The sequence below is a fragment of the Lynx rufus genome, unplaced genomic scaffold (assembly GCF_022079265.1).
Source record: "Lynx rufus isolate CCGP_SWC_20201006 ecotype Redwood Valley unplaced genomic scaffold, mLynRuf1.p SCAF_7, whole genome shotgun sequence".
NCBI classification, from domain to species: Eukaryota; Metazoa; Chordata; class Mammalia; order Carnivora; family Felidae; genus Lynx; species Lynx rufus.
In genome coordinates, this window is record NW_025814889.1 from 134984429 (window position 1) to 135012026 (window position 27598).

Sequence of the window (27598 nt, forward strand, 5' to 3'; positions counted from 1 at the left end):
AGAAACCAAGAGTCAGACACTTAACCGACTGAGCCACCCAGGCGTCCCTTTTTTTTCTAAAGAAAAAAACAAAACACAAGAACCTTTTTTAAAGCAAATACCCATGCCCTCCTCCAGGTGCTGTCATTAAGGTCAAATGCAGTAACTTCATGAAGACTCCTTCGAAAGCACTGCCCGGACAGAGAGCCAGGGACTGGAAACCCCTGGGCGGTGGGGGTCCCTGACTGGGGCCTGGGGGAGACTGGCCCCCTCTTTGCCCACCTCTCCCCCCGCCTCTGCTCCCGGTTCTTCTCCCAGGAAACTTGCTTCTTCTGGGCCTCAATTTCTTCATCTATAAAATGGAGGGAGGTGGGGGTAAGGATTCTTTAAGGTTCTCTCCAGTTCTTCTCCTCTAAGGGCCATAAGCCCAGAGGAGCACTTTGCATCCAACCCCCCATTTTTCAGAAACGGAAACCGAGACCAGAGGGGAAGCTGGGGTTTGACTGGGACACAGCGGTTTGCATGTCTGGACCCCAGAGGGGTTTTACGTACTTGTTTTACCTCCAGGGCCCGGTCCCCCACTGCGGTGGAAAAGGTGAGTGGGAGGTAGGAGTGGCCAGGAGGAACAGCTCAGACTCCCCCCATCCCGAGTTGAAGGGGACTGGATGTCTGGGCCTGCTTCCCACCCTCCTGCCTCCCGCCAGCCACCTGACCTTACCCCAGCCACCTGGCAGCCTGCGGGTAGGGGCACTTGGGATGCATTCAGGGAGGGAGTGGCTAGGAAGACTTCACTGTGAGGGTCAGGGTCCTGGAGGCTCCAGACCATCTTCTGGGCTGAGAAAGGGGGTGGGCAGGAAGGGTGAAGGTCTGCCGGGAAGGTCAGGGAGAGGTGGGCGGAAAGCATCTGATGCGTGCAACAGAGCATGGCCAAGGCTCTCCAGTGAGACAAAATGGTACCCAAAACTCCGTCTTCTGACTCCTAGTCCACGCTTCTTGTGAGGGCGCTAAGCGGTGACAAGTCCCAAGGACTGTCCAATCCGGTCAGGAGTTTCTAACCCTGTGTTGGAGGGCCGGTAGGAGAGGCAGCACCTGACCAAGTGTAGCACAGTCCACAACTAGAGGAGATGGTCTCAGCCTTGGGCCGCAGAGCAGGGGGCACTGCTGTCGGAGGAGCAATTCCCCTAGGACAATGGGTGATCCCAGGGGCTGGCATAGAATGGCCAAGTGACCCCAGCACTTGGGGCCTAGCTTGAGGAGGGTGGACCACAGACAGAGGGGAGCTCAAGGGACATCCGGTCCCGCTGGTTCAAGGCCACAGCCCCGCTCTGGCTTCTGAACAAAGGAACCTCTTGCAGGTTCTGGGCCTTTCCCTAGGTACAGCTGAGTGTGCCTTGAAGGCAGCTGGGACCCCAGGTGGGGTCTCTGGGGAGATTTTCGGCAGTGTGCCTTCATCATGAGTTTGCAGTCTAGCCCCAGAGGGGCTGTATACCTCCTCTCACGGTGCAAGCTGGGGGCTCTGGAAGCTGCTACGAGGGTGAAAAAGGCATCTTAGGTCCTAGAAGACTGGGCCAAGCGCAGGGTTGACCCTGGGGTACAGATACCCGAGAATCAGCGCAATCCAGGCTCTTTGTCAAAATCACCTTCTATTAAACCCTGAAGCAAACCCCTCAGTTGGTTACTCATCGCTGCCATTTGCATCAGCTTTAAAGCAGGACAGCTCCGAGAGCAAGTATTAAAGAAATACAACACCCAGCTACAAATTAAGCATCCTCCTACTCATTTTCCTAGATTCATTCTGGCTTACGGTGGCTTCCCTGCACTTAAAGAAAAACCTCCTACACAGAGTGCCCCAGCCACACGGAGGCACAGGAGCTCAGCCACCACCTTCGACGGCGGCCAGAGATGGTCTGGTTTTAAGCCACACGCTAACATGCCATACAACGCGCTGCCGTCTGAACTCTGCGGTCTGTAGTCTGTGGTTCTGCAGGGGTTAGCTGGGGAGCAGCCAGGTTCCCAGAAAAGGGGCAGGTGGGCACTGCAGTCAAGAGCCGAATCCAACCTCCAGGCCCCTGGCTGACAGCTCACAGGGAGGACAGGGGTTGCTTCCTGCCCCCTCCGTCGCTACTGTTGCTCAGGGCCAGCAGTCTTGGTGGTCACCAGCTCAGTGGAGCCCAGCTCTGTGGCTGGCACAGGGACACTGTGGGCAGGTGGGGTGTTGGCTGGGTCTTCTCTGGGTGGAGGCCAGACGGGAGCTGTGGCATCAAGGGGTTTCGGGGGATGGATGATGACATCGTCCGAGGGCTCTGGTGGGGGGGGGGGCAGGGAATACAAGGTCAGGGTTGCATCATAGCCTTCCCCCCCCCCTTCCTGTTCTGGAAGCTCCAATGGAGAGATAAGTCATGAACTACCCCCTGCAGGGGTGGGGAGGGGTGGCACGTGATGGGCCCTCAGGACAGGAAGCGCAGAGGGCGCTGGCAAAACGGGGAGCGCAGGGGGAAGGGAGAAGTGTGGGAGCCCTGTGTCTCTTGCTCAGAGGGCTCTGGGAGGCTACAGCTGTGTCCCTCACTCCGACTCAGCCTGAGGTCCTCAGAGCCCGCCCTGGTGCCCCGCGCACCACCCCCCCCCCACCTCCCCCTTTCCACACTGCCCCGGGGTCCAGTCTCCCTCCCACTGCCCCCACTCCCGCAGAGCTCACCGTGCGGGTGCGGGTCCGGGTCCCCCGGGGGAGCCGCCGCGCGCAGGCGCCGCCGCCGCCGCCGCCACCTCCAGCTCAGCAGGCCCACCAGGACCAGGGCCAGCGCCAGCCCCAGCAGCGCGGGGGCGCCGAAGAGCAGCGCGGGCAGAGGCAGCGCGGCCTCGGCCTCGGTCTCGGCGGCGGCCCCCGCGCCCACCGACTCCTGCGGCTGCAGCGCGGTCCCCGGCGCCAGGCTGCCAGGCCCGGCTGCTGGCGGAGCGGACGGGGAGAGAGAGCAGGGGGCAGGGGGCAGGGACGGCCGGGGAGGGGGAGGGTCGGGAGGAGGCGAGGCTGGGCCGGGGAGGGGAGGGAGGGCCGGGCGGGGTGGACAGGGGAAGGGAAAGAGAGGGGCGGTGAGGGCCACGTGGTGACCGCTGGTCCCCATCCAGGTCCCTGCTTACGGCCCCCCATCGACCCAGTCGCCCCCTCCCCACCCATCCTGGGGCAGATGGGGGCCGTGCCCGGGGCTCTGGCAGCGGTGGGGCAGCGGTAGCAGGAACCTCCTCCCCCTCCCCAGGGCTGCCCCGCTGACCAGCTGGCAGAGCGGGTCGACTCTTACCCGGTCCGGGTTCTGGCGTCCGGAGGAGCCTGCAGTCCACGCACTTTCGGACCAGAGGGTCAAAGCACTTGTCCACCACACACTTGGTGGGGGCTGCCCCCTCCCTGCCCCGCAGGCTCCTGGCACCTCTCCTCTGGCTGCCCATGCTGCCTCGCACACAGCCGGGACTGAGTCTGGCTTCAGCAGCCAGAGGAGGAAACCGGGAGGACCCACCCACTGTGCCCCGCCCTCCGGCCTGCTGGGGTGGGACCACTCTCCGCCAGGGCCCCGAGGCCCTGCACCCCACACCTTCTCTTCTACCTGTGGTTCCTCCATTCAACCACTCAACCATCACCCCCAGATGCTGGGCGGGCCGCCCTCTGCTGGGCGCTGGGACCCCGCTGGGCTCGGATGGGGGCCTTCTCTCGGACAGCAAAGGATGGGCCCCTGTAGTCAGGACACAGCCCTCTGGGTGGCCTCCCCGTCCTTCTCCCCAAGGCCAGCCCACAGCCCCAGACAATCCCCAACCCCCATGTCCCCCCCACCTCACCTGCCTCCTCTTCTGGGGGAACTTCCTGCTCTTCCAGGGCAGAGCGGGTTCAGTTCTTTGAATGTTAGCGAAAGACAGGGCCTCGCAGCAGCAGACATGGAGAGAGAGGGAGGCTTTGTGGAGGAGGTGATGAGGAGGAGGTGTTCGCCAGATGGAGGGGGGTCTAAGGGAGCATAACAGTGGACGGGCCCAGGGAGTGCTGGGTTAGAAGGCTGGGCCCTCAACTGAGGGCTAAGGAGCTTTGGCTGAGGGCACTGGGGAACCAACCGTGCAGGACTTTAAGCAGAGAGTGTCATAGTCAGATCTGCGTGATAGTGGGGACCCTCTGGCTGGAGTAGAGAGCACAGTCAGGATAGGGGGAGGGTAGCCGAGGGTTCGAGGACAGACAGCTCCGTCTCCAGATCCTAGGCAGGAGAGAGACTCAGACGGACAGATGAACAGACAGACCAAGACCCCGTGGGCAGCCTGCCCATCCCAACTCCTTTCCCCAGGGCTGTGTGAATCCTGGCCTGCTTGCCTCTGTGTCTCACGGAGGTCCCCTCTGTCTGTCTCTATTCTCCAGTGTTTGGGTTCCCCCACCTGTCTGTCATCCACGTCTCTCTCAGATTGAGCGTCAGACATACGCACAGGCCCCCTCTGCCTTCCTTGACACCTGCTGCCCCTTCCCTGGGGGCAGGGCCTGGCAGAGAGCCTCAGCACGGATGTGGCGGGCCATACCAGACCCCTAAGCACTCAGGTCTGGGGTGGGGGGGCACAGAGGCAGGAATTACTGTCCAGGGGACAGGGCAAGGGCTTGGGGGCAGGAGTAGATCTTTAGCAGCTGCAAGGGTGTAGGGAAAGCTTCCAGGCAGAGACTGGCAAGGGCAAAGGCAGAGAGAGGTGAGAGGGGACAGCATGGCCGCTGCCTCAGGGGATGCTGCAGAAGGACTGGGGGGGAGGCAGATGGGCCAGGCCTCAGACCTCAGGCTCCTGGGCAGTGAGGAGCCCCAGGAGGTGCTGGGGTGAAAGGAGAGCTTCTCTGAACTCTGCTTTAGAAGGGGCCTTCTCTCTGGCTGCTGCAGAGTTGGAGACAGGACACCATGGACCAGGGAGGGGAACCATCTGGAAGCTGTTTAGGAGCCGGGAGCCTGGTTGGCTCAGTCGGTCGAGCATCGAACTCTTGATTTCGGCTCGGGTCATGATCTCACGGGTTCAGGAGATTAAGCCCCACGGAACCTGTTTGGGATTCTCTCCCTCTCTCTCTGCCCCTCCCCTGTGCTCTCTCTCTTCTCAAAATAAATTAAACTTTAAACAAATTTTAAAAACAGTAAAACTATAGAAGTTGTTTAGGAGCAAAGAGTGATGCTGTGGAGTGAGGCGAGAAAGGCTGGTCCCCAGGTTTCTGGCTCAGGGGACCCTGAGGACTCACGGACCCCTGAGTCGGCTGACCCCCAGGAGCCCTGGCCCACTGCCTCTCCGTCCCCTGCCCACGGGCCAGCAACTCCATGGCAGGAAGGTGTAGGCGGCAGGGCAGCTGCAAAGGAGAAGTGGGTCTGGGATGGTGGGTGTGGGTGCGAGTGTGGGTGTGCGGTGAGGGGGTGGGGGAGCCAGGGGCCTGGAGGGGAGCGGGGGCAGGGAGGTGGGGGCGGAATCCCCACCCTCATCACAGTGGTGCCGTTACTACCCTTCGCTCTCAGGACCGCAGAGCCCTTACATTGGACCCGGACGCCTCCTTTAAACCTCACGCCTTCGGGCCGAGCGGACGGAGTCTTGTGGGAACCTGGCGTGAGGACCCCGTCCCTAGGAGAGGGTGGGCCAGTGGGGCCGGCCTGGGGCCACTTCCGTGAGCCACTTCTGCACGGGCCGCGTGGGCCTCTGTCTGTCTCACTGTGGCTGCACCGGCTCCAGCAGAAAGCACGGGAGGTGGTCTTCAGGGGCCCAAGCCAGAGGAGGACAGCGACCGTTCGCTCGGTGCCTCCTGTGTGCCCCGAGCACGTGCCCAGGACAAAGGGGTAACAGCGAGAAGCGTGTGCGATCCAGGTCAGTGGCATGGGCAGGTGCCTGGCCCTGGACAAACCTCTTCACTCGTGGCTCCTGAAAGGGGAGGGGGCGGGAGGCCTTGAATCTCGACTCTGCAGTTAAGAGAAATTTCCCCAACAGACCAATGTGGTAAATACTAGGTTAAATCCTCAACGTAGTCCTTATTTTGGTTTACACAGCTCTTCAGTCGAGATTAGGAATTTCTTTATTCAAGTCTTCTACGTCACTTCTTGACGGAGACGTGTCCGAGAGAGGAGTTAGTTTCACAAATCAATGTGGTTTTTGCAAATTTTTGTTCTTTTGATCATTTTTACTCACTTAAGATTTTTATTTAAAATCTTTTTCGGGGCGCCTGGGTGGCGCAGTCGGTTAAGCGTCCGACTTCAGCCAGGTCACGATCTCGCGGTCCGGGAGTTCGAGCCCCGCGTCAGGCTCTGGGCTGATGGCTCGGAGCCTGGAGCCTGTTTCCGATTCTGTGTCTCCCTCTCTCTCTGCCCCTTCCCCGTTCATGCTCTGTCTCTCTCTGTCCCAAAAATAAACAAACGTTGAAAAAAAATAAAATAAAATCTTTTTCATGTTTATTTATTTTGAGAGGGAAAGAGACAGAGCACAAGCAGGGAGGGGGCAGAGAGAGAGAGAGAGAGAGAGAGAATCCCAAGCAGGCTCCTGTGCTGCCAGTGCAGAGCCCAATGTGGGGCACAATCTCACAAACCATGAGATCATGATCTGAGCCGAAATCAAGAGCCGAGCTGGGCACTTAGCCGACTGAGCCACCCAGGTGCCCCAAGATTTTTATTTATTTTTATTTATTTAATAATCTCTGCACCCAACGTGGGGCTTGAACTCACAACCCCGAGATCAAGAGTCACATGCTCCACTGACTGAGCCAGCCAGGTGCCCTGATAGTTTTTACTTTAAATAATTGGATATCATCACCTCATACGTACTGAATAGAAAATAAGGGACTTTGTAGCTGAAAAAAGCCTACCTAATCGAATGTGTCTTAATGTTCTCACGTTTTCGTTCACTGATGAATTGTTTAAAAAAATAATTAATTTGGGGTCAGGGAAAAAGGAGTCTCCAACGATCTTTGTCCCTCAAATTCCCCCCGAAACACCCTCCCAATGGCTCTGACACAGGCAGTATTATAATGTCGGTTTTCCAGATGGGGAACAGGGACTCTCGAGGGCAAAGGGATGACCCAGTGCGAACGGGGAGTCTGGACAGGGTCTGTGCCCACCCGACTGCGAAGCGTGGCCGGTGCCCTTCATGCCTCGGGGACAGGGTGGGGGAAATGGGGAAACTGCCAGTTGGACCAGCTCAGTGTCAAGCTGGGGCAGTCCCTGGGGGACAGAGACGCCCGGCCCCCTAGATCTAGTTGTGAAAGTACGCGGAGACCCAGGATGCATGCGCTCCTGACGTAAAAATTGCTTTTATTGTAATTCTGTAATACCTGAACACGTTCTCATGAAAAAACCCTCAAACAATACAGAAATCTGTGAGTAAGAAGGGGCCTTTCCCTGCTGTCCCCAGAGGGAGCCTGTGGACTTTTTCCTCCTATCTTGCCTTGCGCCTTTAAATTCTCACGTAAGTTCCTGCAGAAGAGCAGGTATTGTGATTCATACAGGGGTCCGAAGTGTGAGCTGTTCTGTTGACTTCCCTGCCCTCCTGGGCCCTGTGGGCTCTCCCCTTCGATTTCGATTTCGTCACAGGAGCAGGAGCGGCCAGGGTCCCCAGGGTAGAGACTCCCTTTGCCTTTCTCGTGTGTTTAGCTCTGACAAATAGGACACTGCCAGAAAGTCCCTCTCGCTGGGGACAGCGGGAAGAATGTGGCTTTGGGCCTCTGGACACTAGGACAAGGGGTGGGAGAGGCAGGGGATGGATACAAAGTCCTTGTGGGGCTGGAGAGTCCCCGGCCCTTCTCCCCCTGACTCCAAGCTGTGCAAGGGCAGCTACGCCCTTCCATGAAGCAGTTACAAAATCCTTGCCCAGATTTTCACAGGCCCAAGCTGCCTGTCCTCCAGCCCTCATCCCCACCTCCATACATGCACACGTGCACACACACACGCGCAGTCTAACGCTCCTCGGGGTTGCTGGCCAGGGCAGCCCGTTCTCAGCATGGCCCGGAGATAGAGGACACGGCCCTCAAAGTGAGGTCAGAATGGAGACCCCAGCTCATTAGCATCACAGCCACTGGGAGTAGAGTCCCCATCTCTGGGCTCCAGGCCAGCAGGTGGAAGGTGGAAGGCTGCTGTAAGGCAGGGGTGGGGAGGTGAGAGAGCAGGGAGCCTCCCCAGGCTGCCTTCCCTCAGGCCTCATTCAAGGCACCAGGCGGGGACAAGGGCCGCTGGCTCTGGACCTCCTTCAGATTTTTGGTCCCGAATGAATGATGCACAGGCCGACTCCGTGAGCAGACACCTCCATTCGTTCACCAAATATTTACTGAGATTCACTATGTACCAGGCACTGTTCTACGTTCTGGGGAGACAACCGGGACAAAACCTAAATGGTGAAACCGTACAGTAGGTAAGGGGCTGGGAAGTGCTAGGGAGACAATTTCAGGAGGGAAGGGTGGCAGGGAGGGCCTGGGGTGGGGGGGCGGGAAGGCTTGCTGAGACCTCGGAACACAGGGATGGAGGGGAGAGTGACTCCCCCACGATGTCTAGGGAGGAGCAGACGAGGCCCAGGGAACGGCACAGCAACCAGGAAAACAGCAGTGGCCAGTACCGACTAGTCACCTGCCTGGCCCTGTGCCCTGCATGAATCCACAGTGCTTGCCTCAACCCTGTAGGGGAGGTGGCATCGTGAATATCACTTTACAAAGAGGAAAGCAGGGTCAGAAGGATCAGGGGCGAGCCAGGCAGCCCCCCGGTCCTGAGCTCTCACCACTGCTACCACGGCACACACATCTGTGGGGTCCTCTCCTGGTCAGCAGGTGGGAGGAGGTCAGGTCCAGCCCTTGAGGAGCCTGTGGCTGAACACGGCAGAGGATGATCAGGTTCTGGGAGCCCTCTGGGCCTGGCTCTGCAGGGCCATTATATCGCCAGACCGGGCATCTGCCAAATGTTAGCTCCCGGGGATCCCCAAATGCCTTTGGCATTTCTTCTGACGTAAGAGTGCGGCCTCCAAGGAAGGCTGCCTTCCGTCCAGGTCAGGGGCACTGGGACAACCCACCCTCTCTCCCTTCCAGAGCTGGTCCTCAGCAGCCCTCAGTCCACAGGGTCAAACTCAGGTGGGACTCAGATTTGGGCAGGGCCTGACAACCCATCACATTGTCCCCACCCTCCACGCCTCTGCCCCTTGAGTCTCCAGGTATCTACGAGAAGTCTTTCCACACTGATTCTCTGCCTGCATCCTTATGGCCCCAGGGGAGGCTGAGGGAAGGAGGTTAAGCCAGCAGGTACCTCGTGCAAAGGGTACCTTTCTGCCCGGGGGCCGGTCAGGTAGGCCCGGCCCAGCACCAGGTACATGGGGGGAGGGGCAGGCTGTGGCAGGCCTTTATCTCAAGAACTCCCCAGGGCTCCCCTTGCCGCCCACACCCCTGGGCACAACCAGCCTGTGGAGGGCACACACGGGGCAGGTGCAGCTGAGACTTACAAGAACCTCTCAAGAGGCCGTGGGGACGGGAAGACAGGAAGTGAGCTGCCCCAGGTCACACTGCAGGTTGGCCACAGACCCCAAGTCAGTGAGACTCGGAGGCTGGGTCCTTTCCCACTGCATCACTTCCCCTCTGTGACCAGGGTCCCCTGTCTGAGCCCAGCCCCGGGCCGCCCCTGCCTTTGCTCACTGAGGGGTGAAGGAGGCTCAGGTGCCACGTTGCAGAGCCCCCTCCTCGGCAGGGGTGGGAAACACCATCAGATCAGGGCCAGAACACGCAGGCCCGGGCCATCTCCTACGGAGGGTGTGAGCTCCCTGGGGTGGGCCCCAGGAACAAAGAACCTGGGACCCCGAACAGGCCCCGCCCCTCTGAGAGCCTCAGATACCTCATCCATACAGCAGGGGCCCGAACCCCCCTCTTCCCTCCGCATACTCAGCATGGATGCGGCAGCTCGAGGTCCGGCACGAAGGCCTCTCCTCCAGGAGCCTCAGGCCGCCCACCCATTCAGACCGCTAGCCCACCCCCTGTAACTGCCTCCAACATGCCCACCTTGAGACCAAGGCCAGCCCGAGAGTTCTGACGTTTGCTTAAAGTCTTGTGTTTAAAATAACGGTTTCTCATGCTCAGTCCTGACACCGGCTGGGGCGAAAGGTGTTAATTAGCCTGATCTCATTCTACAGATAAGGAACCTGAGGCTCTCGGAGGGTAAGTGACCTGCCCAAGGTCACGAGATCATAAGAAGCCAAGGGCAGCCTCTCCCATCTCCCTCCACCGTGGTGATTCCACACGGCACCAAGCACCAATTCCAGGCACCACTGGGGCGTAAAGACTGGTTTTCCATCACTTCCCTTGATAGGACTGCCTCCCAGGCCGTATCCCTGGCCTCCAGACAGGGCCGAGCAGCCACACTCCCTGGCCGGGGGCAGCAGGCCTGGGAGGGCCGCTAACTGCTGGTTGGGAACTGATTGCTCAGCTCTGCTGTGGGGCAGAGGCGGCCTCTGGTTCCTGGGCCCCTGCCAAGCCCGCTGGAGCTGGCAGCAGTTGACAGCATCGTGTTCCCCCGGCACTTGGAAAGCTCTCAAGTCCTTGGCTGGAGTGTGATGCCACTTCTCTTGTTAAATGGCACCAGGTGGCAAAGAAAACACGGCACAGAGACGAGAGAGAGAGAGAGAGAGAGAGAGAGAGAGAGAGAGAGAGAGATGTGCCCCATGCCAGCTAGGGGGAGGCTAAGGGTTACAGGAGGACTTCCCCTTGTCTCCGATAAGGGACATGCTCAACAGAGGCAGGCAGGCTGTATCCACACTGCCTTCCTCCCCTGCTTGGATACCATGCTCCATTAGCTCCCAAAGACCTGCCCGCCCTCCACCTGCTCCCCACGCTGCCCTGCAAAACCCCACCCTTTATGACCCAGGCTACCGAGAAGGCTGGCTTTCCCTGGACCTCTGCCGATCCTGCCCATCTCCTCTGAGATCAACAACCACTTTTACCCCTCACCTTGGCCTCTTCCTTCAACCCTGGATGCGTCCACCTCAGCACAGAAGCTGGCCTGCCTTCCCCGACACTGAGGAGCCCCTCGAGCGGGCCGCGGGCGTGTTGTGAGCCCCGTGCTTGAAGCCGTGACTGTCCTGGCACGGGCAGCGCTCCTGCCCTGCTCCCCGCCCCCTCCCCCAGCAGGTCTGCCCCTGTGCTAATGGCCACCTTGGCACCTCGCAGTCCTGTCCTGAGGTGCGGACCCCGCCCCAAGCGAGTGGCTCCTTAAGAGCCTGCCCTTCCCAATAGCTGCTTTCTCGGGCATGAGGCCTGTGCGTCCACTTCTGTGTTGCCAGTCCAGGCCTGCCCAGAAGTGCCCAAACCTTTGTTCGACCATTAGGCACGTAAGAAAACAACTGGAAGGAAGAAGAAGGTGGGGCCGGAGGTCGGCTGCCCGAATGGCTGTGTGACAAGGACACGCCTCTGGTGACAGCAGTGCTTTGCCAGCTGAAGTAGGGAAACATGGTCCACCTCACAGATCTGCTGGGGGTCACAGGAGCAGCGGCGCGAGGAGACTGGAGCGTGCGGTGCCCTGCTGTGTTGGGGACACTGGGGACCCTGACCCGAATCTGCACAGCTGACGTTCTCAGGGGGGCCCACAGGGTGGCCTCAAATCAGCCCGGTGTTTGGCCGCCAAACCCTACTGAGCACTAGGGGTGCGGTGCTGGGTCAAGCTCTGGCGGAAGCCCACGGAAAGAAGGGCAGGCCCTGTCCTCACGACGCCCGCCATGAGTTTCAAGTCGGCCCAATCTCGCAAAGAGCACGGGCTGGGGCTGGGGCTGGGGCTGTGGCAGTGCCGGCCCTGCCCGGGGTGCCAGGCTGGGGCACAAGGAGGCCCCAGCACAGACAAGCAGGGTAGGGGTGGGGGGAGCCGGCATGGTCCAAGGGAGCCCAGACCTGGCTCTCCTCCTGAGGTCTCGTCCACCAACCCCCATTTGCCCCCAAACTCCTGTGTGCCCAGCTGGCCACCGAGGAGCGGCAGGAGCCCCGACCTGGCTGACAGCATTTCTGGATTCCGACCCTGGCACTTTGGCAAATTCTAACTAGACCCAAAGGAGAAGAGGAGCCACGGTCAAGGCACAACCTCTCACTGCCGAGCGGGGAGCCAGCCCATAATTCTCCGCAACTTAGGAGTTCACAAACGGTTTAATTCCTGGCTTTGCACCAGCTTTTGAACCCAGTTCTGTGTGATTTCAAACAATGGTTACTGTTCCCTGAGCACTTGGCTGGCACCTTGATACAACGGATTATGAAATACCTAGAGCACACAACAAGTGGAGGGAGAAATACAACCACAGCCTTGTCCCCTCGGTCACTTCACTCGGTCCTCACAACGCAACAAGGTCAGCAGGACGACCTCCACTCCGCACCCGGGGAAACTGAGGCTCCAAACGGCAACACCAGGTTCCTGAAGAACGGCAAGGCCAGGATGTGGGTCGGATTGGGTCACAGAGTGCAATGCCCCCTCTGCCCGGCCCTCCTCACTGTTCCGAGTTCGTGTCCTCATCTGCAAAATCAAGGTGATGGAGGAGGCCGGCGGTTTTCTGAATCGTTTTGAGCCGTGGACGCTTTGTTCAAATGGAGCCTGAAGTGGCGATGTATCCGGGCAGGTGGGTGAAGACACGGGCTCTGCGGGAGGGAAGGAGCTGCAGGCCCGCCAGCTGGGCTCCCCGCTGGAGCGCGGACGAGTTGGGACGAGTCGGGTCGTGCGGGCATCTGACCGCTGAGCCAGGGCCCACCAAGCCCCGACCCCGTCTTCAGCGACAGCGGAAGTCTACCAGTCACCAGGCGGGGGGAGCGGCGGCTCGGGGGCCAGCAGCCCTTACAGGTCCTCTGGGGCCGGGGTCTCAGAGCTCCTCAGCAGGGACAGCAGGTTCAGGGCTGAGACACCGGGCACGTGGCCAGCGCAGATCTGCAGCATGCGTACCAGGCGCTGTGCCATGGTGGCCCGAAAGCCTTCTATCTGCAGGGGGAGAAGAGAGGATGGGGGAGGCGGGTCGGGGGCAACCGGTCCTGCCGCACGGCCCGCCAGAAGGGGCTGGAAGCCGAGATACGGGGCTTAGCAGGCAAGGTTGGCGAAGCTGGGTAAACGAACTGTCTAGTGGCCGCAGAACAGGGATCTGGATCTGGGCTAGTTCCAGACAGTGCCCGGGAGGCAGAGGCCCCGAAGGCTCCTTACCTGGGAGCTGAGGGACGGAAAAGGGGGGCCGACAGGCAGCGGCCCTCAGGGGGACAGGGAGGTGCCATCAACAAAGAGTCCCTGCTTTTGAAGGCAGGGGCCCAGAGGCGCTGTGGGGTGGGGTCACGTAGGGCGGGTGACTCTGTTCCAGGGCCTGGCACCAGGGAATCAGTGCCTGGTGAAGGAAGAACGATGCTGAGCCGCCCTCCCCCACCAAACGGGGCTGGCGCCGCAGGACCAGCTCGTCCTCCCTCTGCTCCTGCTTTGACCGGGGAAGGGGGCATGAGCGTCCAACCAGTCGCCCAAACTAGGGACTGGGCACCCTCGGCCCTCCTGCTCTTGCTTCCGCCTTTGTCACTTGCGACTCCTCTTTCCAAATCCAGAGGCAGCTGTCCTTCTCCCCGAGTGTCCTCTCAGCAGACCCTGCCCCAGCCGCGCCCCGTCCCTGGGATGCTTTTCTACCTGCCCCCGGGACCCCACACTCCCCTGGCCTCTCCTCTCCTCTGGCCTCACGGGCTGCCCCCTCCTCTGTGCCACATCTAAGGGATCCATTTAAACCCACATCACGTAAGTGGAAAATAAAAATAAGTAAAACCCATGTCGGGCCACACCCCTCCCTGCCCCCACACCCCTCCCTGTGGCTCCAGTTTTACTCAGAGTGAAAGCCACTGCCTTTACTAAGACCCATGAGGCCCTCCGGCTCTGGCCCCGCTGTCACTCTGACGCATCTCCAGGGAGCCCTCCCTGGGGGACCCTGGACCCACCAGGCAAGTCTCCACACTCCTCTGGCCCCATGTGCTCCTCCACCAGGAGTCTCCACGGCTTGCCTCCCTACCGCCTCCACAGATCTCTTTAACAGTCACCCCCGGCCACTGACACTAAACCTTACTGCTTTACCGCCTCTTGACCGTCACATCCTCATTTTCTAACGCGTTTTACTTTTTTTTTTTTGTCCTTTTTTTTTTTAAAGTTTATTTATTTGAGAGAGACAGAGACAGCATGACTGGGGGAGGAGCAGAGAGAGAGGGAGAGAGAAAATCCCAAACAGTCTCCGTGCTCAGTGCAGAGCCCGACGTGGGGCTCAAACTCATGAACCGTGAGATCATGACCTGAGCCGAAACCAAGAGTCGGATGCTTAAATGACTGAGCCACCCAGGTGCCCCACGCATTTTACTTCTTTACATGTTTCCTCTGCTACGACAGAGCTGAGATTTTTTTTTTCCCCTTTTTTTACTGTTTTGTTCTATGCATCCCTCGGGCCCAGAACAGTGCTTGGCACACTGTAAGTACCTAAAAATATCTGTTGACTAAATCCTTACTCTGACTTCCGTGGCCTTTGTCTCAGAAAGAGGCCTCCCAGCTGCTGCTGCCGGTCTCACTCAGGCTCCCCAGCTGGTCTCCTGCAGCAGCCTCGACCCCAAGCCTCAGCTCTGGCCAAGCCTCCTCCGATCCACACACGACACTCCAGAGGTGCGGCCCCCAAACCCAAGCCTGACTACATCAGATGGCTCCTGTCACCTACAGGAAGGAACGGCTTCTTCCCATGCCAGGCCACCAGGTCTCTGCACGTCCTTCACGTCTACACCATGACTGCTGGGTCTAGCCGCCGGGGGTAGAAGTCTCTGCCTCACCGGGTTCTGAGAGGGCAGGCTCCATGCCTGATTCATTCGTGTGCTCAGGGAGCAGCGCGGGGCCTCACTGGCAGAGCTAGGAGAGCAGAGCTAGGAGATAAATTCACTGGGCCAATCCCACAGCTCCGTGAATGTGTTTCTTCACGTGTAAAAGGGGGCTGATAATTCCTACCGTGCCAAGACCTTAAAACATGGCGAAGCTCAAACTCAGATATGTGGAGGACTGTGCCCTAAAAAGGACAACACAGGGGGCGCCTGGGTGGCTCGGTCAGTTAAGCATCGGATTTGGGCTCAGGTCATGATCTCACGGTTCATGAGTTCGAACCTCTCCCACTCCCCGCGGGTGAGCTCGAGCCCTACTTCGGGTGAGCCCCGTTTCTCTCTCTCTGCCCCTCTGCCCCTCGTGGGATTCTCTCTCCCTCCCTCTCTCTCTACCCCTCGCTCACTTGTACCCACCCCATCTCTCTCTCAAAAAAATTAACTAAATACATGGGGCGCCTGGGTGGCGCAGTCGGTTGGGCGTCCGACTTCAGCCAGGTCACGATCTCGCGGTCCGGGAGTTCGAGCCCCGCATCAGGCTCTGGGCTGATGGCTCGGAGCCTGGAGCCTGTTTCCGATTCTGTGTCTCCCTCTCTCTCTGCCCCTCCCCCGTTCATGCTCTGTCTCTCTCTGTCCCAAAAATAAATAAAAAAAAAAACAAAAAAAAAAACGTTGAAAAAAAAAATTAACTAAATACAAATAAATAAATAAAAAGGACAGCACAGGTACGAGGAGTGAGGGCTGTCCAACCACCGGGTGCTTCATGTGAGGGAATGCCAGGTTTGCGTTGCCAGCAGGCCAGCTGCTACGGCTGGAACTAGACGGGCAGACGCAGGCCTTTTCCTTGAGAGTGGTTGGTCAGGCTCCTCATACCTGGTACGGCCTGCCACCTACTGACCACAAAGAGAACTACACCACACGGCGCCAGGCTGGGGGTCCCCTCAGCCAGAACCGCCTAAGGTTTAAGGTACCTGAGCTGTGGGGCAAAGATGATGATTCCCCTTTAGAGATAGGAAGACGAAGGCTGCGTGGGGGAAGTGACTGTTCAAAGCCACAGTTAACAGCCTAAGAAGGAAAAGAGACAGCAGCGTGCAAACCTGCTGGCTCTACCGTTTAACTTACTAGCTGTATGACTGAGCGAGTTGCCTCTCCTCTCGAAGTCTTGGGTTTCTGGGGTATGTTGTGGGGAAAGTCTGGAAGGGCGGGCACTTCGCGTGTGCCCCAGGCCTCAGCGTCCTGTGAGGTCAGAGTGCTGACTAAAATAGTCGTCAAGCATGAAAAACGAATTTGTGACCAAGGGGTATGCGCATCTTTATGGATGCATTGAACAAGGAGATCTGCCCCATCCTCTTATGAGATGGAAATATCTGCCCTTTCTGCTGGTAACAGCCCCAGGCAAATACTGCTAAGACTGACATCTCTTGCCTGTATTCACACCGCCAAATTTCACTTAGAGTTTAATGGGAAAAAAAAGTATTTTTTTTTCTCTCATACAAGTTCACCGATCCCCTGAATTCTACCCTCAGGCCAGAGGGGTCCACAGACCCATGAATAAGAATCCCTGGTCTGGGTGGTGGTAAGGGACAGTGTGCTGACTCAGTTCTCTCTGCATTATATCACTTTACCTTTGGGGATAGGTGCAGGACCAAGAACACAGCAGAAATGAACTTCAAAACCAATAAACACACTCTAAAACCAAGCAGGCCTGCGACATGGGTGGGGTGGCCCAGGTCCCGGGAGCCCTCAGCAAGCCTCCCAGAGGGGACAGCTGCTGAGCACTTTTAGCAAAACGTCAGGATTCATGTTCCAGAAAGTGAGGCTGGAGAGCGAAGTATATCAGCAAAATAGAAATCTGCTCTGAGACGCTTATAATTAGACTCACCCTATGAGAAACACCAACAGAAGTGAGTTGGGACAGAACGGACACCCTATGTGTCCCTCCAACCCTCTACTCATCCACCCACCCGTCTTCCCTGCTGCCTGCTGGATGCCCTGCCCCAGGCTGGGACTAGACAAGGTCTGGGGTCCAGGGGAGTAAGGGGAACAGGGGCATTCTGACTGTGGACGGGCATGAGGGGGCACTGGTTAATGAAACAGACAAGACGCCTGGCCTCACAGCCCTTACAGCCCAGCGGGAGAGTGAGATATTAACAAGGACCCACATGACATATATATAAAACTTAGTTATGAGAGAAAACGAAGCAAAAGAAGAGAAGGCAACAAGTGATTGCACTTGGCATGAAAGAGGCACTCAGGCTGAATGCATACTGTCACCCTACTTTACATCTGTGCGCCCCAACGCTTAGGGTGACAGACCTACCCAAGGTCCAGCCAGTGAGCAGAGAAGCCAAGATCCAAATTAGGATCTTGTGTCTCCACATCAGGACCTCCACACTCAGGCACTTGACTCTCCAAGAGCATTCTCGACACACCTACTGTGCTGACTGCCCTTTCCCTGCATCCCCTTGATTATTGTCCTTACCTCCAGGTCACAGAAGAACAGAGGACTTCGGTAGGTGTGGGCCAGCTTCACGATTGTGTTTCGGTGGACACTGCAGTGACTCTCTCGCCCAGCTGCAAAGAAGCCGTGAATGCTACAGGCTGTAATCTCTACCTTCGTAGCAGTCATCCAGGAAGCACTGGGCGAAGTCATTCACTACCTCTCTCTGGGCCTCAGCTGCTTACTAGTCAGTGAGGTGACAGTCCTGTTCAACCTTCTTTTCGGGGCAGCCAAGATCATTAAATTAGAAAATAAAGCTGAAAGGGCTTTGAGAGAGTGCTCTATAAAAACCTGAGTTTCTTCATCTAGAAGAGGAGGATGGTAACAGCCCCCACTCCACTGAGTTACTATAGAGATTCGGTGAATTAATATATAGAAATGACCCGGCTTTCATTTATTCATCAATGCTCATTGAGCATAATCTGTGCCAGGCCCTCCCCCCAAGGACTTTGCAGTTCAGCTGGGTGGAGGAGGGCAGCTCAGACACGCCATCGGTGTAGGTGGAAGGGTGGGGAGTCTATACGACAGAAGCGTGCGTGGGATGGACACCTCGGGGCCCAGACTGCAGGGCTGGTCAGGGAGGTGTCTCCGAGGGGACAGGAAATAGGGGCTAGCTAGACAAAGAAGAAAAAAGCATCCAGGAGAAGCTATATGATAGAATCACGAAGGGCATGGGCTCTGGAATAGGACCATCTAGGTATGAATATGGGCTCTACCACTTTTTAGTTGTGGGCCTTGCACAAGCTGGTTCACCTCAAGGCTCCAGTTTCCTCAGCTCTAAAACCAAGATAACAGTATGTACCTCAGAGGGTTGTTTGTAGCGGAGATTAAGTGATCCAGAAACGAAGCACTTTTAGAACAGTGTCTGGTGTGCAGTGAGGGCTCAATAAAGGTCAGTTATTGCTATTTCCGCCGTTAGTGTTACAAAGTCTCTCAGGAACGGCAGGCCTTGCTCAGAGAAGGAGAAGCTGAACCAAAGAAGGGGACGGGTACAGGAGATGAGACTAGACAGGAAGGTGGAAGGCCAAAGTTGTGCCTTTACAGGACCGACCGTGGCTTTTACTCTGCAAGCCACAGGGAACCGCCAGGCAACTCTTAGCAATTATCTCAGCAGAACGATCTGCTCAGATTCACTTTCAGAGACACCGCCAACAGGTCAGATTCCAAAGCTCACGTTCTTTGGTCCCTTGGGTGGCCTCAGTAAGAAGTCCCCCACCGCAGTGCCGGCCACACAGCGCCCGCGGTGGGGGGTGGGGGAGGATGCACTTACCGCCGGTGGCAAGGAAGGCTGCCTTCCCCAGGAAGAAGGTGGCGTCCACATGGTGCAGGGATTCCTCCACGTTCCGGAGGCTGGCGCGAGAAAACGAACCACAGGACAAACCTTACCACAGAGAAGGTGGAGGGCTGCGTTCCTCAACCCAGAGAGGCCAAAGAAGGAGAGGAGGGTAAGAGGAAACACCCCTAGAGGAATACTTCATCTTTCATTTTGTTGGAGTATTTTTAATTACAAAATGACTCAAGCCTGTACAACAATCCGATAGTGAATATGGAGGTATTCTGTAAAAAGGAAGTCTCCTCTCCGGCACCTTCTGTCTCAACGTCCCTGAGGTAACTGCTGCTGACAGTTTGGGGTGTAATTCCTCTTGCATATGAATTTTTCCTTTATATATATTCTCACACATGCAGACAAATGTTTCTGTGGGACCGATGCTAGATGTAGAATGGCTGCGTCACAGCTATGTGTCTTTTTAAAATGTACCTAGGTGGGCGCCAGGTGCCTCAGTCAGTCGAGTGTCCGACTCTTGGTTTCAGCTCAGGTCATGATCTCGCGGTTTATGGGTTCGAGCTTCACATCGGACTCTGTGTTGACAGTGCGGAGCCTGCTTGGGATTCTCTCTCTCTCCCTCTCTCTCTGCCCCTCCCCTGCTCGTGCTCTCTCTCAAAATAAATAAACTTAATAAATAGGTAGGCAAATAAATATATAGATAAATGTACCTAGGTATTGCCATATTGCTTTCCAATAAGGTTAGAGTATTTACAGTTACATCAAGTATGTGAAAACACTCTTTTCCTCCAGGAAAAGGGCGCTTTAACCTTCTGGGCCAAGGGTTTCATTCACTGGTGTCCAAGGAATGATAAAGAAATCTGTCGTCTCCTGGTCAAAAAGCCATCTTAGTCAGGTGACCCAGGCCAAGGTTTCAGCCTGAACAAGCAAGGCCTAAGGCAAACAGTAAGGGTGGCTCTCGGCCCCTAAGTGTGACTACAGAGCAGGATCTCCCCAAAGACCCAGTCAGCTTTGGTGGAGAGATGGGTCTCACCCAAAGAACAGATCTGCTGAGTCAGGACCTCTGGCAATCATGGCAGATCTCAGCCCTTTCTCTGCCCCACTGTGGGCCCAAGTCACTGCTCGTCTGTTCCAGCTGGCCAGGCAGCGGGTCTGGACTTGCTCCTGCTGCTGGCTGTAGCTGGTATCGATCTGTCCCTGGTTCCAGGTGCTTCCACTACAGCCTTCACTTAACACACACCACATGACGAGGCATGTGCCTTGGTTTCTGTGCTGGATGCTGTGTCCTGCCTCCCCTCGGTCAGCCATCGCCCCCAGAGGGAGAGAGCGAACCTTCTTCTGTACTCCCCAGGTTGGCTGCAGTCTTGTCCCCAGGTTGCCAGCACCACAGGGAGGCCAGGCTGGGCCCCAAGCATCACCACCCGCTCATGCTCCCCTGGCTACTACATTGGGCTCCTGACCCTGGACCAGCCTTAACAGTCCTGTGCACACATTATGCTCCTCTTACCTTTTACATTAACCCTTCACCTGGAACCTTCTGCTCACTCCCAGTTTTACCTCGGTACCTCAACCTGGTCATCTCCAGCAGAAAGTCTACCCTGCCCTATGTCCTGAGAGTCACAGGTCTTGCTGGGGCTCTCATAGCCCAATGCATCCTTTTTTTATAGTACCTATGCTAGCTACTACAGCTCTGTGTTCAAGAGTCTAGCTTCCTCCCCCAGGGGGCTGGGAACACCTTGGGGACAGGGGTCTATTTCATTCATGTCTGTGCCTGCCATCAGGGATACAGAGAAGGCTACAGAAAACATTAGCTCAATGACTGATGGCACTGTTGGGGTTTCCAGTCTTTTTTTTTTTAATGTTTATTTTTAAAATTTATTTTTGAGAGAGACAGAGAGGGAGGGAGAGAGAATCTCAAGCAGGCTCCATGACGTCAGCACAGAGGCCGATGCAGGGCTTGAACTCACGAACCATGAGATCATGACCTGAGCTGAAATCAAGAGTCAGACGCTTAACCGACTGAGCCACCCAGGTGCCCCTATCAGTGTCTTTAAAATATCATACACTTGCCACTGGCTCCCCATCCTCATCCTCTGGGCTAACCCCAGGCAGCCTCTCCCTGTGTCTTCTCCTTCCCGGCATAGGTGAGGTCACCATCCCAGGTCTACCTGAGCCCTGAAGGTACCCATTCTCTGGATCTCACCTGTATTTGCTATGAAGGTTGACTACAAACACGATCAAGTCAATTCGGGGCCGATCCACACTGGAGGGCAGAGGGAGGGACCTTGCCAGGTGGCTGAAAAACAAGAAATTGCAAGACTGGGGCACCTGGGTGGCTCGGTCAGTTAAGCGTCCGACTTGGGCTCAGGTCATGATCTCACGGTCCTTGAGTTTGAGCCCCACGTTGGGCTCTGTGCTGACAGCTCAGAGCCCGGAGCCTGCCTCAGGTTCTGTGTCTCCCTCTCTCTCTGATCCTCCCCCACTCGTGCTTTCTCTCTGTCTCTCAAAAAATAAACAAACGTTTAAAAAAAATTGGAAGACTAAAGATATATGTACCCACATCACAGTGACCATTCACATACTGACCTTCCTAGGGTAAGACGGTGTCAAGGGCTCCTCCCCTATGCCCCTGATGCTTTTGTGGGCAAGACTCCTCAGGTGAGCATAGGGGCAGAGCAGAGCCGGTCCTTTCTAGATGACTTCTGTCTGACTCCTTCTGCCTCAAAGTTGGGAACTGCCTTGGCAAGAGGGATTTGGGGCTATAAGATGGCATGGGGTGAGCCAGCTACACTGTGTGCTGGGAGGGAGATGAGACCCAGAAGAGGGCTGTTAGATTGTGAAGACTAGGGGTTAAGACTGAACCCCCTTGGAGGGCAATGGAAGTCGGCTCAAATCTCAGGTCTGCCAATTACCAGCTATGTGACCTTGGGTAAGTCACCTTCATCACTCTCGCCTGAACTTGTTCCCTCATTGGAGATTCTTTAAAGTGCTGTAACGGGGTTTATTCTCCTAGTAAGGGGTGTTTCAAGTTCCCACGGAGGAGCACCCTTTAGAGTGGGGTCATGCTCCTTCCATACGGACCCTTGCAGCTTATCTATGAAGGGCAACGACACCCACATACATTCAGTCCCTTGCTTCCCACCAGCAGCTATTTCTACTCTCCACCAGTTAGAAAAAGAAAACAAAACCTAATTGCTTAGTCATCTTTTCTCCAAATTAGGGGGGTAACTGAACACTACTCTGTGCCAAGTACTGCTCAAAGCACTGGGGATTCACTAGTGAACAAAAATCAAAGCCCCTGACCTCAAGGAGCTGACCTTGGGTCCACGGGGGTGGCAGGCTGGAAACAAACAGCGGAACAAGGACATTTCTTATGATGACAAGTGCTAGGGGAACACAGAACACATGTGTGAGAGAGTGATGGAGGGTATCTTAGCTGGAGGCAGATCACGCCTTGAGGGGCTGGCCCCACCTGCGCCCGCCTCTCTGGCAGCTCCTCTGCCCGCCTACAAGAGCAGGCTGCAGTTCAGCCACGGCAGAGCGATGGGACCCCCCCCCGCCGCCGCCCCAGCCTCAGCTACTTACACCCTCAGCTCCGAGGTGCAGTCCTCCTTGAGCATCGAATCGGCCAGCTGCTGCAAAAGAGCATCTTCCGTGCCCACCAGCTGTCAGGGGAGAGAAGGAGGCCTACTGATGCCTGGGCACGGCAGTCCCGCTGGAGGGCCTGGGGATCAGGCCACAGACCCAAGACCGCTCGACTCCCAGGATTCCCGCTCCCACACGCACGACGCCGTTTACCGAGAGAGGGCTCCGCCAGGCCCCAGCTGAGGGCCCAGAATGCACCCGCTCCAGTACTGTCTGCACAGCACTTCTTAACTGCCCCAGACTCTGCCTCGGAAGGCAGGACCCAAGAGACGCTGGGAAAACCATTACCTGTCCGGCGCTGAACACAGCTTCCCGGGTCCCAGCCCGCCCAGCCGCCCCACCAATCAGAAACCGGAAAAGAGCCCTCCGCGCACCTATTGGTGGGGGCGTCCTTCAGACTCAGAGGGCGGCTACTCCGATTGGTTCAGAATGCGGCCCTCCCGCCCACCACACCCCAGCCCGAAAAGCGCGCCTCAGAACCTCAGAGAGCCCAGAGGGCCAGACAGACGGTGGAGGCCCCGCCAAAGAGGAAAGGCGGTCAGGGGAAGCGGAGCAGCTGACGCCTACCAAGATGGTGGCCGTGTTCAGGCCAGGCTGCTTGTCCAGCGGCCGCAACACCGACATCCCAGTCGGCGGGTGAACCGCAGCTCTGGAAGTGCGCGCGGATCTTTCAAAATGCGGGAGGCCCGCCCTTAAGGGCAAGACCGAGGGTCGCGTGACCATAGTTGGGCGGGGCTTCGCGTGGTAGAGCAACTTTCTTAAAGGAATCCACATCCGCTTTTTTGATGGGGGCGTTCCAGCTCCGGCCCCCCTCCCCCCCCCCCCCCCCCCCCCGGCTGTTAAAGTGCTGTCAATGGGACAGGCCTTGCCTCAGAGAAAGAAGGTGTTCAGTGATTCATTTGTTCATTTTTGTTCACTAAGGCTCATTCATCATGCTCTTTTTTTTTTTTTTTCATGGTTCTTTATTTTGAGAGAGGGGCGCGCGACGGGGGAGGGCCAGAGAGAGAGAGAGAGAGAGAGAGAGAGAGAGAAATCCAAGCAGGCTCTGACTCGGGGCTCAATCTCATGTCCCATGAGATCATGACCCGAGCTGAAATCAAGAGTCCGAGGCTTAATGGACTGAGCCACCCAGGCACCCCATTTCATCATACTCTTGATTCCTTCCCAACCTGCCCCTCTCATTTCTTCTTCCCCATCTCATTTGACTCCATCCATGCAGCTGCTCAGAACAAAACCTTGAGGTCATTCTTGGCTCCTCTTCTTCATCCCCCGCATTCCAACCCATAAGCCAGCCTGCGAGTTCTAGTCTTAAAATGCATCCAGAAGCTGACCACTTCTCACCGCCTCCACTACCACCACTAGGACAAGCCACTGCCATCTCTCACCTGGACTATTGTAACAACTTTCTCACTGGCTGCCTGCTTCCACTCTGGTCCCCAGGGCTGCCGGTTCTTCTCCACACAGCAATCTGAGTCATCCCTATAAAACAGAACCTGATCAAAACCCACCAATAGTTCCCATCTCATTCAGCGTACATTGCAAACGGCTTACATGGACTGTGAGGCTCTGTGTGTTCTGGTCCCTGACAATCTCCCTGACCCATCTTCTGCTCTTCTCCCTCTTACACTCCTCTAGCCACATGGGCCACTAGGCTGTTCTTCAAATTATTCCAAGTATCCTCCCACCTCCTGCCTTGTCCCTGCGGCTCCCTGTGGCTGAAAAGTTCTTCTCCCCCATAGTCACTTGGCTCGTTTCCTCACTTCCTCCATGTTTCTGCTCCAAGGCTACTTTAGCAGAGAGGCCATTCTTAACAACTCTATGTAAAATAGCAAGTCTCAGTGGGGTGCCTGGATGGTCGGTTAAGCACCCGACTTTGGCTCAGGTCATAATCTCGTGGTTTGTGAGTTCGAGCCTCTCTCTCTCTCAAAAATAAATAAATGTTTATTTAAAAAAAATTTTTTTTAACATTTATTTATTTTTGAGACAGAGAGAGACAGAGCATGAGCAGGGGAGGGTCAGAGAGAGAGGGAGACACAGAATCCGAAACAGGCTCCAGGCTCTGAGCTGTCAGCCCAGAGCCCGATGCGGGGCTCGAACTCACGGACCACGAGATCATGACCTGAGCCGAAGTCGAACGCCCAACCGACTGAGCCACCCAGGTGCCCCAAAAATAAATAAATATTAAAAAAAAATAGCAAGTCTCGGGGAGCCTGGTTGGCTCAGTTGGTAGAGCATGCCCCTCTTGATCTTGGGGTTGTGAGTTCAGGGGTGTACATAAAAAAATAATAATTACAAAAAAACCCCATTATCTTTATTTCATTTTTATTTGAGAGAGAGGGAGAGAGAGAGAGAGAGAAAGTGTGTTCGAGCAGGGGAGAGGGACAGAGAAAGAGAGAGAATCCTAAGCAGGCTCCATGCACAGCACAGAGCCCAATATGGGGCTCGATCCCACAACCCTGGGATCATGACCTGAGCTGAAATCAACAGTCAGACACAATCGACTGAGCCACCCAGGCGCCCTGAAAAAAAAAACAAACCCATTATCTTTAAAAAAATAGCAAGTTTCCCCCATATTCCCTCTCTTCCTTTTCTCTGCTCTATTTTCTCAATCGCACTAATCTCCACTTCACATACAGTTAAGAACTGTACGGCCTGTGTGATTTTACAGTATTTACAAACTAATAAACTGTCACTGTTTACTATTGTTTAGTAATAGTCCATTACTGTTTCATGGATGCTGGCAGAAGACATGAAACTCCTGGGTAAGATTTGTCTCTTATGTTTCCCATTACTCATGGTAAAACCAGTAGCTAGGGCTTTATGTTTGTGTGCGCCAGTGCCCCATGTCCCCCGAGCCCTGCAAAGGACCCATCATGGAGGCCCATACACCTGGTGGATGGCAGCCCCGAGGAGGAACACGGGGATTAGAGATTCGCTGCTTTTGTAGTGAGTGGTAGGCAGGCCTGTTCTTTGTCGGGGATTGGGGGAGATGTCACCTCATTCTCCAAGGTTGCTGCAAACACAACCCTGGGACAACCCCGGGCAAAGAGCTTTCAGGGCCTTGCCATACCCAGCAAGAACCCGCAGGGATGCCCCAGGGCCCATTGCAGATTGCTTCTCCCAACAGCTATATAATTACTTGCTCACTGTCTGTCTCTCCAGCTAGAGCATAAGACACATGAGAGCAGAGACTTTGTCATTTTGCATGTCCAGCCCTTTAAAAAGTGCCTGGTACATGGTAGTCGCTCAGTAATTGTTTGTTGAATGAATGGATTGATTTACATCCATTGATCCTTTCATCATTTCCGAGGGCAGACCCAATGCGCCACCCTGAGAATACGGATGAATCAGACATTATCAACTCTGGGGTGGGGGAGTCAGACCCTGATCACACAGTGTGCTCACTGCTGTGATACCTAGAACAACAGAGGCATATTCCCATCTAACCTAAACCCTCACTGCGGACTAAACTATATTTTGCTTAGAAAGAGCTGGAAATAAATGACTTCATGGAGTCCCTGCCCCAGCACAGATGGGCTTTGATTCCTCCGGCAGAGGGTGTGGAAGAGACTCACCAAAAGTCTGAGAGTAATGAGTGCTCTGAACATAAAGTAAGGTGGGCTGGAGGACAGGGCAGACAAGAAGAAGTTATGTTAGGTCAGGGGAGGCCTCTGGAAGAAGGTGATGTGTTTTCTTTGTCGTTTTATTAAATTTGTTTTAAAATTTATTTATTTATGTTGAGAGAGAGAGAGGACAGGCAGAGGAGGGACGGAGAAAGAGGGAGAGAGGGGATCCTAAGCAGGCTCCGTGCCACCAGCGCAGCGCCCAATGTGGGGCTTTAAGGCACGAACCGTGAGATCATGACCTGAACCGAAACCAAGAGTTGAATGCTTAACCGACTGAGCCACTCGGGGGGGGGCCCAAGAAGGTGGTGTTTGAGGGACACCTGGGTGGCTCAGTCGGTTAAGCGTCCAACTCTTGATTTCGGCTCAGGTCATGATCTCACAGTTCGTGAGTTCGAACCTCACATCATCATCGGGCTCTGCACCGACAGTGCGGAGCCTGCTTGGGATTCTCTCTCCTTCTCTCTCTGCCCCTCCCCTGCTCTCTCTCTCTGAAAAAATAAATTAATTAAAAAAGAGAGAGAAGGTGATATTTGAGCAGATGCCTGAATTTAGTGAGAGAGGAGCCAGTTCAGTACGTTGAAGAAGAGGCTTTGGGCAGAAAGCAGGTGCTGAGGGCCTGGGGGGTGGGAGGGTGGGGAGCACCCCTGTCACTTCTGAGGAGCAGCAACGAGGCCAGTGACTGAAGTGGATGGAGTGAGGAGAAACTGGGGAGAATGAGGTCTCAGAGGTGACTGAGGTCCTTAGAGTATCACAAAGAGATCCTGGCTCCGGTCAGCACTTTCTAGGAGGGGCTGAGCTGAGACCCATGCCATCAACACGTGCTGTGTGCCTGCCTCGGGCCAATGCTGGTGCTGGGCACTAGTGACCCAGGCACCAGAGGTGTCCCCCCCTGCTTCCGTGGTAGAAGGACAGATAGCAACGACCAAAGCTGCACGGTTGGTGAGGGCCGCCCCAGGGAGCGGAGGAGCCCAGATGCATGAAGGGTCCCTGGGGAGCCACGGCTACACTTCGCTGGGGGAGGTGATTATTGGCTGTGGCGCTAAGATGAGTTGGTGCTTGTCACACGGGCGGTGCAATACACAATAGTCGTGAGTAGAATCGTACCGTGATGAAGGGTGGGGGTTGGCAGGAAGGGCAGACCCAGGCCTGGATGGAAACTCTTGTATCAAGAACACCCAGGGGTGCCTGGGTGGCTCAGTCAGTCGAGCATCTGAATCTTGATTTTGGCTCAGGTCACGATCCCAGTGCTCAGTGTGGAGCCTGCTTGGGATTCCCGCCCCCCCCCCCAACCCCCAGAACACCCAGAGCTGGCAGGGCCGTCAGACGCTCTCTGGGATACTGTCTCTGAAATCAGCTTCTGTGGAACTCTGTGGAGATACCTCAGGGATGCTGGAGGGGACAAGGAGAAGCTGAGTGGGTAGAATCCAGAAAGCCCACCCTGTTATTTCACAGAAGCAGCTCAGGCTTTGTCTCTGTTACATATTGAGCTTCCCCTGGTTCTGAAAACATATCTTTAATGCTCGTTCATTTTTGAGATAGAGAGAGCGCATGCACTCTCAAGCGGGGCAGGGACAGAGAGAGGGGGACAGGCGATCCAAAGCAGTCTGATGCTGGGCTTGAACCCACGAACCATGAGATCATGACCTGAGCCAAAGCGGGACGCTTAACCAGCTGAGCCACCCAGGCACCCCAAGCTTCCCATAGATTTTTGTGGAAATAAAGAATCCTGTGGCTGGTTTCTCTGT

General features: G+C 56.1%; 2 protein-coding genes across 5 annotated transcripts; both read right to left on the minus strand.

Annotated features, from left to right (window-relative positions):
* Positions 1 to 28: 28 nt before the first annotated feature.
* On the minus strand, positions 29 to 3690 carry TNFRSF13C (TNF receptor superfamily member 13C). Of its 3 annotated transcripts, none has more exons than XM_047066637.1 (3): positions 3273 to 3690; positions 2675 to 2920; positions 29 to 2282 (listed from the first exon to the last, which is right to left on the minus strand). In XM_047066637.1, the coding sequence occupies exons 1-3, from the start codon at positions 3601 to 3603 to the stop codon at positions 2101 to 2103; spliced, it is 759 nt and encodes a 252-aa protein (XP_046922593.1). In that variant the 5' UTR covers positions 3604 to 3690; the 3' UTR covers positions 29 to 2100. The 3 variants fall into 3 exon arrangements, with proteins under 3 accessions (XP_046922593.1, XP_046922592.1, XP_046922591.1); XM_047066636.1 differs by having other exon boundaries at positions 2675 to 2923; XM_047066635.1 differs by having other exon boundaries at positions 2675 to 3004; positions 3273 to 3689.
* Positions 3691 to 12084: 8394 nt separating this feature from the next.
* CENPM (centromere protein M) lies at positions 12085 to 22899 on the minus strand. 2 transcript variants are annotated; one of them, XM_047067318.1, is made up of 6 exons: positions 22795 to 22899; positions 22168 to 22247; positions 20786 to 20878; positions 18568 to 18647; positions 17280 to 17371; positions 12085 to 12911 (listed from the first exon to the last, which is right to left on the minus strand). In XM_047067318.1, the coding sequence occupies exons 1-6, from the start codon at positions 22849 to 22851 to the stop codon at positions 12771 to 12773; spliced, it is 543 nt and encodes a 180-aa protein (XP_046923274.1). In that variant the 5' UTR covers positions 22852 to 22899; the 3' UTR covers positions 12085 to 12770. The 2 variants fall into 2 exon arrangements, with proteins under 2 accessions (XP_046923274.1, XP_046923275.1); XM_047067319.1 differs by lacking the exon at positions 22795 to 22899 and adding an exon at positions 22381 to 22467.
* Between the last annotated feature and the right edge of the window lie 4699 nt (positions 22900 to 27598).